The following is a 12,747-nucleotide window of genomic DNA, read 5'->3' as shown; positions in this document are numbered from 1 at the left end:
CCCGTCTTCAATGTGCTGTGTGAGATTCAGAAGTTGACTTGTTGTGGATTTGCCAGGTCGGAATCCAGCTTGTTGAGGGACGATGTGTTCAAAAGGGAACTGCAGATGCTGGAATATCGAAGGTACACAAAATTGCTGGGGAAACTCAGCGGGTGCAGCAGCATCTATGGAGCGAAGGAAATAGGCGACGTTTCGGGCCGAAACCCGTCTGAAGAAGGGTTTCGGCCCGAAACGTCGCCTATTTCCTTCGCTCCATAGATGCTGCTGCACCCGCTGAGTTTCCCCAGCAATTTTGTGTACCTGTTGAGGGATGATGGCTGGTTCAGCGACTGGGGCAAGCCTGTTGAGGATCAGGCGCTCAAACAGCTTGTACGGGTGGCATAGCAGGGAGATTGGGCGGAAGCTCTTTGCATATGCTGGATCTTTACCGGGTTTTAGAAGCGCGATGATTTTAAGGATTAATAACTTTGGAAATATAGGTGGGTATGCGATGGGAAAATGTTTATCGCCATCGCAGGAAAAATGTGAGTAGGATGTGTGAAAATGGGAAGGCCGTGGCCTAGCCTTTGGAAGATGATAGGAAAATTGACACGGAGACAGATGGTGGGCACAAACACAAACAATAGGAAGACTCTTAGTATTTTATACTGACTATAGATATACATATAGATAGAATGGGTATCCCAGAAACATTGCCATTCGCATGGTTGAATCGTCCCAGAATTACCTGCTTACACTTTTATGCTGTATGATCATCTAATTAGAGGGTTATGAATGACCCGATTCAACTTTATGGAAATTCGTGCAAATTTGTTTAAAACATTTCTCAAGCTTATGACTCTTGGATGCCGGCGATTTTGACTTTGGCTTGTGGATACCGCGGGAATGAAACGCTTGTGTAACCCGTTGCTTACACAAGGGTTTTTCTGCTTGTACTCAAAAAATCATCTTAGACCACTAGAGATTGAAATTGATGTGAAATGCACAGCAGTTCCACAAGTCGCAAGATGTATAGTGGGCGGGGGGGGGGGGGGGGGGGGTGGGGGGGGGGAGGGGGGGCTGCGACAATCTTTGTGCCCATTGTATTGAGTAATATTACCAGATGTATGCCTGTGCCTACATTGAATGAAACTGCATTTTAAACTTCTAAAGAAAAAAGGTTTTTCTGAAATCAGGAACAGAAGTGCAGAATTAGCCAGTTAAGTAGTTTGATCATTAATACCCAAATCCAATTGCCAGACTTGTATAATTTCTTGATTTTTATTTCCAAAAAATCTTGTCAATCTTGGTCTGTCTGTAAGATTTCAACTGATTTATCTTAATCAGTTCCAGAGTTTTACATTATCTCTGTGCTTTTATTTATTTATATTCCTCCTCTAATTACGCTCAGTCCTGGGGCTATACCTTAAAGAAATATTGTCCTTGAAAGAATACAGTGTGGATTCACCAGAATGTTACCAGATCTCCAGATGTTAAATTAAAAATGGTTACGCAAAGCATGACTGTATTTTCTAGGAAAATGACGGTAAAAAGGAATGGGGCAGATGGAGATCTGCCCCATGAATTATATTGTCATTGAAACATAGAAAATAGGTGCAGAAGGAGGCCCTTTGAGCCAGCACTGCCATTCATTGTGATCATGGCTGATCGGCCCCAATCAATAACCTGTGACTGCCTTCTCCCCATAACCATTGATTCCACTAGCCCCTAGAGCTCTATATAACTCTCTCTTAAATCCATCCAGTGATTTGGCCTCCACTGCCCTCTGTCCATTAATAAGATAACCTTAGACCAAGGGACTTACATTTAGTTTAGAATTGTGCATTTACCCATTGAGTTAAGACTTGTGGAACCCTCCAACACTAAACACAATGCATTATTTCAATTAAATGTTTTAACCAATCTTTATCGGTTCTTCTGCTGCCCAGGAGATTTAACTGGTATGGAACCAAGATAGATCGATGGATAGCTAGAGTTGAGTTCTTGGCAAGCATGATGTAATTAAATGGTGGAGGGAGCTTAAATGGCTGAATGACTTAATCCTGTTGCTTTTTTATTTGTACACTTACTAACTTTTACTGACTTCTGCCTATTGATTGAATCTGGTCTTGAACAATACAGAACTTGTTATTAAACTCGCAGCAAAAGTAGTGATACTAAAACAAATAACTTGCCATACTGTTATCCAATATCCATGGATGTTTTAGCCTGGGCAGAATAAAATAGTTTACAATAATGATGAATGATTCTGTTGCCTTAAAACTGTCTCTTCAGCATACAGATTACTTTTTTTTTCAAAGAACATCGGGTATATCCAATATATATTCTTCACAATAATGGGTTATTTGATTACGCTCATTCCTAATTTTAGGTGCTTTTAGTGGGCAAATTAGCTTCTGAGTTTCTAGTGTTATTTTTGTATGATACTTTGTGGTGTTTTATATTCATAAAAGATGATAAGCAAATGCAAGCCTCTGAACTAATTTCTTCTCATCTGAAATATTATTAAGGTATCGTCCCTTGTGATTGTATTGTCAAATATATAAAAGTGTTAAGAAATATAATTTCTGCTCTTCCACTGTCAAAGTCTGTTTTGTCCAGCATACTCAGAAAATTGATTTTTTTTTCATGAAATTAATTTTGAGAATAACTTTAACACAAGTGTTAATCATTAGAATCTTTAGAGACGAGAACAACATAAATTATAGCTAGAAAATCAGTTCATACCAAGTCTCAGTTCTTTTTCTTATATTTCATTTTCTTTAACCAGATTCCTCACAGAGAAATGGCAAGATGGCACTGTTTATCCTTTGATTAGAAATATAGATGAGGCTGAAAAGAAATAAAAACTGCCCCCAATCTGATATAAATTACAAAAACATGTGCAGAGCCAGAGAATTGAAGGTTGGAAATTAGCCAGCATTCTGTGGTTGTTGGTATAATATGACCACTTATTGTGCATTTGACTGTTGCAAGATAAATGGGCTCCTGCCTAATCTCCAACATTATATCGTGCAAAACAGTCAGAATCTTTTGAAATAGCAATTTTTAAATAGAAGTCTTTCCTGTAACAGTTGAAGCTGTGTCCACTTTCTTCAGGATTGAAACACCAGCAAAAGAAAAGCCTGAGTGGACTTTTCATAACAAAAATATTTCAACATCAAATTTGGTCTCTTCAACAAAAAAGCCAACCTACCAGTGTCATACCTTGAACACTGGTTGACTGCCCGCTTGTTGAATTCTTGTAGTCAGGCTCTGTATACGGTTTCTATCAGACCAGGCAACTAATTCTCACCAAGACAAAGTTCAACTATTCACTGCTAATGTCATGACCCCTGTTGGGGTGAAACCCATTCATCCTCTAATATCAATAGGCCATAAATTATCCACTGATTCATTCTTCTTATAAGAATCACCAAGAACCCCTGATCAAAGGTGCGTCCCATTTATTCTAGTTTTCAGCTGATTATAAACTATTCAATGACCTTTAAAATGGATCTTGAAATCTCTTGCAACAGAAAGTGGCTTTTGACAAGATAATACAGTGGAACCCAGTCCTACACTGCCGTTTTTATCTCCTTCCTAAAATCCCCAAGTAGGACTGCCCTGGCTGACCCATTGTCTCAACCTGCTTCTTCCCTACCAAAGTAGTTTCCAGGTTACACTTCCTTTTTCCCCCATCACCCCAGTCCAATCGGTCTGAAGAAGGGCCCATCTGAAATGCCATTCCCTCCACAGATGTGGCCGGACCTGTTGAGTTCCTCTGACAATTTGTTTGTGCTTAAGGCCCTAGCATCTGCAGTTTCTTGTGTTTCCAGACTACCATGCGGGACCTTGTCAAAGGCAACACTCCAGTCCATATAGACGACATTCGCTGTACTGCTCTCGCCAATCCTGCAAACTCTTACCAAGTTTGGGGCACTATTTTCCATGTGCAAAGCCATGCTGACTATCCCAAATCAGCCAACTCTCACCTTAATTCCTGTAGCTCCTTTGCATCACTGACATCAGGCTTGCTGGCCTGTAGTTCCCTGGATTGTTAGCTAATCAGTATCAGTCCTCTGTTGATTGCTATGGTAAAGTTTTCTTAATATTATAGGGACATACAGCCCTTTGGTCTAACTCATCCATGCCAATAATGATGTCCCCTCAGCTAATCCCATTAACCTGCCTTCTACATCCAATATTTGCATTTAACTGAATGTGGAGAATCCTGGCATGTAAAATCTTCCAAGAATGTTTGTATAGCTCTTAAGGCAGCTGTAACACTGAAGATTAAGCTTTTTTTTAATTAGTCGTCTTTTATTTTTGATAACAGCTATGGACCAACAGAGAATGACGCAAAGTGCTCCTGTCAAAACACCATCATCCATGGGTCCGCATAGCCCTCATAGCCCACAAGGGGGAGCAATATCAGGTTCCAACAAACAGCAACAGATGAGACTCCAGCAACTCCAATTTGAGAAGGAAAGACTTCGACTGAAACACCAAGAACTCTTACGACAGGTAATTTTTTTCTAAAGCAATTGAATGAAGCCAATGACACAGACATCACATTTACAAAATAGATTAATTTGGTTTCCATTTACACTGTGCACTACACTGTTTCCATCTACACTGATGTGCACTACATTCTGTGTGCTTCTATCTGCAAGATTTGCATTAGAATCTATAACTGCGGATAGTCTTGAATGACATCGCTATCATTCATTTCATACACTATCAGTGTAACTGGTTTTCCTTTTGTTGACTACTGGTTATGCTATGTTCACTCCAGTTATCATTATGGTTGGTAACTAGAAACATAGAAAATAGGTGCAGGAGTAGGCCATTTGGCCCTTCGAGCCAGCACCTCCATTCAATATTATCATGGCTGATCATCCAAAATCAGTACCCCCTGCTTTCCCCCCCATATCCCTTTAATAGCCCCAAGAGCCATATCTAACTCTCTTAGAAACATAGAAAATAGGTGCAGGAGTAGGCTATTCGGCCCTTCGAGCCTGCACCGCCATTCAATATGATCCTGGCTGATCATCCCTCAGTATCCTGTACCTGCCTTCTCTCCATACCCCCTGATCCCTTTAGCCACAAGGGCCACATCTAACTCCCTCTTAAATATAGCCAATGAACTGGCCTCAACTACCTTCTGTGGCAGAGAGTTCCAGAGATGCACCACCTCTTGAATACATCCAGTGAATTAGTCTCTACTGCCTTCTGTGTCATAGATTCACAACTCTCTGGGTAAAAAAGCTTTTCCTCGGTCCTAAATGGCCTACCCCTTATTCTTAAACTGTGACCCCTGGTTCTGGACTCCCCCAACATCGGGAACATTTTTCCTAGATCTAACCTGTCCAATCCCTGAAAATTTTTATAAGATCCTCTCATCCTTCCATAAAACTATAAAGATAACTCCAGCTCTTCATTTGTCTGGAACAGTATATCCCTCATGTTTCAACACAATGTAAATATGTTAAAATTCTGCAGCCACCTGCATATCTTTTGGCAATTATCGGGGAAAATAATGAACTTCGCAGCCAAATGAAGTTGGTTATGTCTTCCTTTGTTCAGTTTGTGTGGTCTGGTCTTGCCCATGTTGACATTATTGCTTGCTATTTGGTTTAGTATTGCAGAAGAAGCATGAAATAGGCCAATATACTTTTAATGTCCAAAAGAATGAAGAAATGCTTTCTTATGGATATCTGAATTTTCCTTTTCTGTTCCTTGGTTGACGAGCAGTTGACAAATTCTCGGCTGAAGAAATGTGTTTTAGTTTGATAAAACCGTAAATTATGGCTAAGGCCTAGCACGGAGGACAATGGAAGGTTCCATAATGTTTGGAACAAAGACCGATCATTTATTTATTTGCCTCTGTACTCCACAATTTGAGATATGTACTGGAAAAATCACATGTGGTTAAAGTGCACATTGTCAGATTTTATTAAAGGGTATTTTTATACATTTTGGTTTCACCATGTAGAAATTACAGCTGTGTTTATAAATAGTCCCCCCCCCCCCCCCCCCATTTCAGGGCACCATAATGTTTGGGACACATGGCTTCATAGGTGTTTGTAATTGCTAAGGTGTGTTTAATACCTCCATAATGCAGGTATAAGAGAGCTCTGAGCACCTAGTCTTTCCTCCAGTCTTTCCATCACCTTTGGAAACTTTTATTGCTGTTCATCGACATGAGAACCAAAGTTGTGCCAATGAAAGTCAAAGACTGAGAAACAAGAATAAAACTGTTAGAGACATCAGCCAAACCTTAGGCTTACCAAATTCAACTGTTTGGAACATCATTAAGAAGAAAGAGAGAACTGGTGAGCTTACTAATCGCAAAGGGACTGACAGGCCAAGAAAGACCTCCACAGCTGATGACAGAAGAATTCTCTCTATAATTAAGAAAAATCCCCAAACACATGTCCGACAGATCAGAAACACTCTTCAGGAGTCACGTGTGGATTTGTTAATGACCACTGTCTGTTGAAGACTTCATGAACAGAAATACAGAGGCTACACTGCAAGATGCAAACCACTGGTTAGCTGCAAAAATAGCATGGCCAGGTTACAGTTAGCCAAGAAGTACTTAAAAGAGCAACCACAGTTCTGAAAAAAGATCTTGTGGTCGGATGAGACGAATATTAACTTATATCAGAGTGATGGCAAGAGCAAAGCATGTAGGAGAGAATAGAATAGAATAGAATCTTTAATTGCCACGCAACCAGGGTTGGTGGTATTTGGGTTCGGTACATGATGGTACACTGCTTTTGTTACATACCACTAATAACACAGATCACTGTAATAAAGTGCATCCATACCACATCACAAATCACAAATCTCACCAACAATACATAGTGCAAAAGAACAAACAAAGACCATAGACAAGACACTGTATACATCAAAAGTCATATTATTGTCTGATTATTGGACAGAATTGAGAGTTCTTATTGCTGAGGGGAAGAAACTGTTTTTAAAGCGGGTGGTTTTAGTAGCAAGTGACCTGAGGCGCCTCCCCGAAGGGAGAGACTGAAAAAGGTGATTTGCTGGATGGGAGTGGTCCGAGATGATCTTTTTTGCCCGTTGTGAGGTACGTTGGAGATAACTTGAATGGATTGAGGGGAGGGGGGAGTTGATGATCCTGGAGGCCTTGGAGACAATGCGTTGTATTCTGTGTAGTGAGTGACTATCGGTGTTACCGTACCAGACTGTGATTGAGGAGGTGATGATGCTTTCAATGATTGATTGATAGAAACGGACCAGGAGGTGTTTATCAACTCTGAACTTTTTGAGCTGTCTGAGGAAATATAGACGTTGTTGACCTTTCTTGATGACGTGGTCTGCATTGATGTGCCATTTTAGATTATTGGAGATATAGGTGCCTAGAAACTTAAATGAGTTCGTGGAGGTTATGGGGTGAGAGTTGACATGGACCGGGGGTTTGTGGTTTTGATTGCGTCTAAAATCTATGATGATTTCTAAGGTTTTTGAAGTATTAAGCTGAAGGTTGTTGTCTGCGCACCATTTGACTGCGCTATCGACTGTTAGATGGTATTGTGATTCTTTGTTGTCTGAGATTAGGCCAATTATTGTTGTGTCATCTGCATATTTAAAAATTTTAACTGAGCTGCATTGGGATGTGAGGTTGTTGGTGTAAAGTGAGAAGAGCTGGGGTGACAGAACGCACCCTTGGGGGGCTCCTATGTTGAGAGTCAAAGGGCTGGAGAGTTTTTCACCCACCTTGACTCTTTGCTGTCTGTTTGTTAGAAAGTGTAGAATCCAATGGCACATGGCTGGGTGGATGCTCATGTCCAACATTTTATTGTAGAGTTTAATCGGGTGTATAGTATTAAAGGCCGAGCTAAAATCTATAAACAGGATGCGTGCATAGGTGTTCGGTGATTCCAGATGACGAAGGGAATAGTGAAGAGCTAAGTTGATAGCATCCTCAACAGACCGGTTGGCCCTATATGCAAATTGGAAAGAAAGAACTGCCCAAGATCCAAAGCATACCACCTCATTTGTGAAACACAGTGGTGGGGGTATTATGGCCTGGGCATGTAAGGCTGCCGATGGTACTGGCTCACTTATCTTCATTGATGATACAACTGCTGATGGTAGTGGCATAATGAATTCTGAAGTGTATAGACACATCCTATCTGCTCGTTCAAACAAATGCATCAAAACTCATTGGGTGGTGGTTCATTCTACAGCAAGACAATCAGTGCAGGAGTATGCCATTCGGTCTTTCGAGCCAGCACCACCATTCAATGTGATCATGGCGGATCATCCCCAATCAGTACCCCGTTCCTGCCTTCTCCCCATATCCCCTGACTCCGCTATCTTTAAGAGCCCTATCTTGTTCTCTCTTGAAAGTATCCAGAGAACCGGCCTCCACTGCCCTCAGAGGCAGAGAATTCCACAGACTCACAACTCTTTTACCCCTTAGTCTTAAACTGTGGCCCCTGGTTCTGGACTCCCCCAAACATCGGGAACATGTTCCGTGCCTCTAGCGTGTCCAATACCTTAATAATCTTATGTGTTTCAATAAGATCCCCTCTCATCCTAAATTCCAGAGTATACAAACCCAGCCGCTCCATTCTCTCAGCATATGACAGTCCTGCCATCCTGGGAATTAACCTTGAAAACCTACATTGCACTCCCACAATAGCAAGAATATCCTTCCTAAATTAGGGGACCAAAACTGCACACAATACTCCAGGTGTGGTCTCATTAGGGCCCTGTACAACTGCAGAAGGACCTCTTTGCTCCTATACTCAATTCCTCTTAAGAAGGCCAACGCTTTCTTCACTGCCTGCTGTACCTGCATGCTTACTTTAATCTGAAGAAGGGCTTTAGTCTGAAGAAGGGTTTCGGCCCGAAACGTCGCCTATTTCCTTCGCTCCATAGATGCTGCTGCACCCGCTGAGTTTCTCCAGCATTTTTGTGTACCTTCGATCTTCCAGCATCTGCAGTTCCTTCTTGAACACACCTGCTTACTTTAATTGACTGACGTACAAGGACTCCCACATCCCATTGTACTTCCCCTTTTCCCAACTTGACACCATTTAGATAATAATCTGTCTTCCTGTTTTTGCTACCAAAGTGGATAGCCTCACATTTATCCACATTAAATTGCATCTGCCCACTCACCCAACCTGTCCAAGTAAGACAATGATCCTGAACATACTGTTAAAGCAACAAAGGAGTTTTTCAAAGCTAAAAAATTGTAAATTCTTGAGTGGCCATGTCAATCACCCGATCTGAACCCAATTGAGCATGCCTTTTATATGCTGAATAGAAAACTGAAGGGGACTAGCCCCCAAAACAAACATAGAGATGACTGCAATACAGGCCTGGCAGAGCATCACCATAGAAGACATTAGCAACTGGTGATATCCATGAATCATTGACTTCAAGCAGTCATTGCATGCAAAGGATATGCAGTAAAATACTAAACATGGTGACTTTCATTTACATGACATTGCTGTGTCCCAAACATTATGGTGCCCTGAAATGGGAGGACTATGTATAAACATTGCTGTAATTTCTGCATGAAGAAACCAAAATGTATAAAAATGGCCTTTATTAAAATCTGACAATGTGCACTTTAACCACATGTGATTTTTTTCTATTACAAATCTCAAATTGTGGATTAGAGGCAAAAAAATAAATGATGGGTCTTTGTCCCAAACATTATGGAGGGCACTGAAGCTGCCTGTGCTGTGATTCCACATCATTTGTTCCAGCATGTGGTCTGTTCCAACAAAACTATAGCCAGCGAGATTCACTGAAGCTCTTTGATGCCCTGAAGCACTGAAGTTCTGTGCTCCCGCACTCAAGGCTGTCGACGCTGTCAGTATTATTGGGGCTATTGGATGTGAATGTTTGGATATTAATCTTAAGTAATATTGGAACCCAAAACTGTTAGAGTTTTAAAAATGCCACTTCATTAGTTAGCAATAAATTCAACTTAACTAAAAAAAGTTTATTTTTCTCCTCCATTTGAAAGCGAGTCAGCGTTTCCATCAGGTTTTTCTTGGCTCAGGTCTAGGCACATTTGCTCGTCCAAGAACAGCTAAGTATGCAGAAGGCTGTTGGCTTCTGAGGGTCTGCCACGGCAGTATGGGCAGCCTGGCAGGGTGGAAGGTGAAGTCACTGAGATAAGGTTACGAATCACTGTTGCGAGCTGGGGTTACCCTGGGGGCACTTGGGAGTGCCGGCACTTATGTTGGTGTCGGATCAGAAATACTGACATGGGAGCAGGAGATTCCACTGTGGTCCTGAGCTTCATGCAGCTGGATCAATCTTTTAATCCCAGTCTTTTTTAAGAGAGAAGCCCCAAAAGTGTTTTCCGTTCTAGCAATAATTCAGTAGACCATCATAATGTAGGGCCCAATGTCAGGGTCATGAAGTTAGATAGCATGGAAGTGGACCCTTCAACTCACCTTATCCATGCTGACAAAGTTGGCATTCTGAGTTGCTCCTGTTCACCAGCAATTGATCCCTATCTTTCTGAAGTCTTCCTATCCAAAGATCTGTCTAAGTGTTCAGCTTCTACATCTCTGGAATTCTCTGCCACAGAAGGTAGTTGAGGCCAGTTCATTGGCTATATTTAAGAGGGAGTTAGATGTGGCCCTTGTGGCTAAAGGTATCGGGGGTATGGAGAGAAGGCAGGTAAAGGATACTGAGTTGGATGATTAGCCATGATCATATTGAATGGCGGTGCAGGCTCGAAGGGCCGAATGGCCTCCTCCTGCACCTATTTTCTATGTTTCTATCTTCCTTTGGCAGCTCATTCCAGATATGGACTACCTTCTGAGTAAAAAAAGTTGCTCCTGAAGTCCTTCTGAAATCTCTCGCCACTCACCTCAAGTGTATGCCCTCATTTGTAGAATTGGCTTTCTTGCGAAAAATACTTTTATCCTTGTCCCTCATGATCTCACACAACATAATATTGCCACCCCTTAGCCTCCTATAACCAAAGCAAACATTTCCAGCCTATCCCTGGACCCTAAGCTCTCCCAGAATTCCAGATAACAACCTGGTGATTTTTTTCTGAGCTTAAAGATGTCCTTCCTATAGCTGAGTGACCAGAATTGCGCACAGTACTGCAAATATGGTCTCACCAATGACTTGTACAGCTGCACCAACTTTTATACTCGGTACCCTGCCCAATGAAGGCATGCATGCTAAATGCTGCCTTTACCACTCCATCTACCTGACACCACTTTGTTCTACAACACACTACAGGCTCTACTACCTACTGTGCAAGACCTACTTGCATTTGGCAAAACCAAGTAAAACACTTCACACTTTGTCAGAGTAAAATTCCATTTGCCATTTCTTGTCCACCTTCTAAACTGATCTAGATCCTGTTGTAAACTTGGATGTCCGTCATCGCTTTCCATATTGCTGATTTCGGTATTGGTTGCCAATTTACTAACAATGTTAACTATTTTGACATACAAACTCGGTTAATGTAGATAGGAAACAACAGAGGACCCAGCGCAGACTCCCGCATGCTCCACTGGCCTCAGGCTTCCAATCAGGAAAAATTCACGGAGGGATTCACTTGATCCCAACTGCCTAAATCTGACATATACTTTTTTTCGTGAACAGAACTTCAACACCTCTCATCAACTAGGGTTCCTTACACCTGTGCTGCCTTGCCCTTCTGCCTTTGTACCATTACTATCTCACTTTTGTAAGCCTCACACTTACCAGTCATCCCCCAACCTGCAAACAGACTCTCCCAATCGACTTTAGCAAGTTCCCGCCTGATGCCACCAACATCGACCTTGCCTCAATTTATATTGGTTTATTATGGTCATGCGTACTGAGATGCAGTGAAAAATCTAGTCAATCTAATCACACTGTACACAATTACAATCAAGCCATGCTGCAGGTAAGACAAAGAGAAAAATACCAAGTACGGTGTTACAGCATTATAGTGCAAATTAAAAAAATAATGCAAGGTCAGCAATGTCCTTGTGACCTTGTCTACTAATCTTGTTCTCCTGCATTACAATTTTTGCCCCAAACTTCTCACTGGCTTCCTTTCTGCTCTAGGACCCTTTCTTCTCCCTGCCCCCCCTCCCACTCGCATGCCAACCTAATTAGGAAAATACTGAAAGGCATCTGTATACAAGACTGTGCAGTCAAAAGGAACAACGCTAAGTGCCTTTTGACTGTAGATTTCTGTTTTAAGTGTGTGCATTGGGAGCGGGTGAAGGTAAACATGGTGAATTATATCATGCCCCTGTATGTCACATTGCATCTGTGTCATGTAAACCTGAAGATTTTGCCAGTTAAATGAAATATTCCTGATTGACTATCCTTTATTAAAACAACATGTTTGAAAAACACCACTTACGAAATAAAACTGATTATTCAAAAAGCATACTTTGGCTTCAGAATTGATTGTCTGCACCCTGTTCTCAGGAAATGGCCTTGCGCAGTCAGCTACCAACTATTGAACAAGATGGCAGCCCTCAAAATCCAGTTACGTCATCTGCGATACCACAAGATGTAAGGACAATGACAACCAATAGTTCAGATCCGTTCCTTAATAGGTGAGAACTGAATCTAAAAGCATGTATGTTACTGCTATATAACAAAATTCTGTTTTTGCAATATATTTTTACAGATTGAGGCAATAGGAAAATATGTGAAACTCACAGCTGTAAGTTTCACGTAACAATCTTGGACAGTTGTATTAATTATTATTATTATAAAATTTGGTCTGATCAT

The 12,747-nt window shown here is 41.4% G+C and overlaps 1 protein-coding gene across 2 annotated transcripts in view; it reads left to right on the top strand.

The window, feature by feature from the left end:
• Positions 1–12,747, top strand: part of yap1 (Yes1 associated transcriptional regulator) — a 119,986-nt gene that overhangs the window by 101,118 nt on the left and 6,121 nt on the right. For both annotated transcript variants that reach the window (XM_033022353.1, XM_033022352.1), the window contains 2 exons: positions 4,319–4,506; positions 12,439–12,569. In XM_033022353.1, coding sequence (XP_032878244.1) covers positions 4,319–4,506; positions 12,439–12,569 — 319 coding nt within the window. The remainder of the gene's footprint in view (positions 1–4,318; positions 4,507–12,438; positions 12,570–12,747) is intronic.

This window comes from Amblyraja radiata, chromosome 6 (genome assembly GCF_010909765.2).
Source record: "Amblyraja radiata isolate CabotCenter1 chromosome 6, sAmbRad1.1.pri, whole genome shotgun sequence".
Lineage (NCBI taxonomy): Eukaryota > Metazoa > Chordata > Chondrichthyes > Rajiformes > Rajidae > Amblyraja > Amblyraja radiata.
The sequence above is the reverse complement of the archived record's forward strand: the minus strand, read 5'-3'. Positions and strand labels throughout refer to the sequence as shown.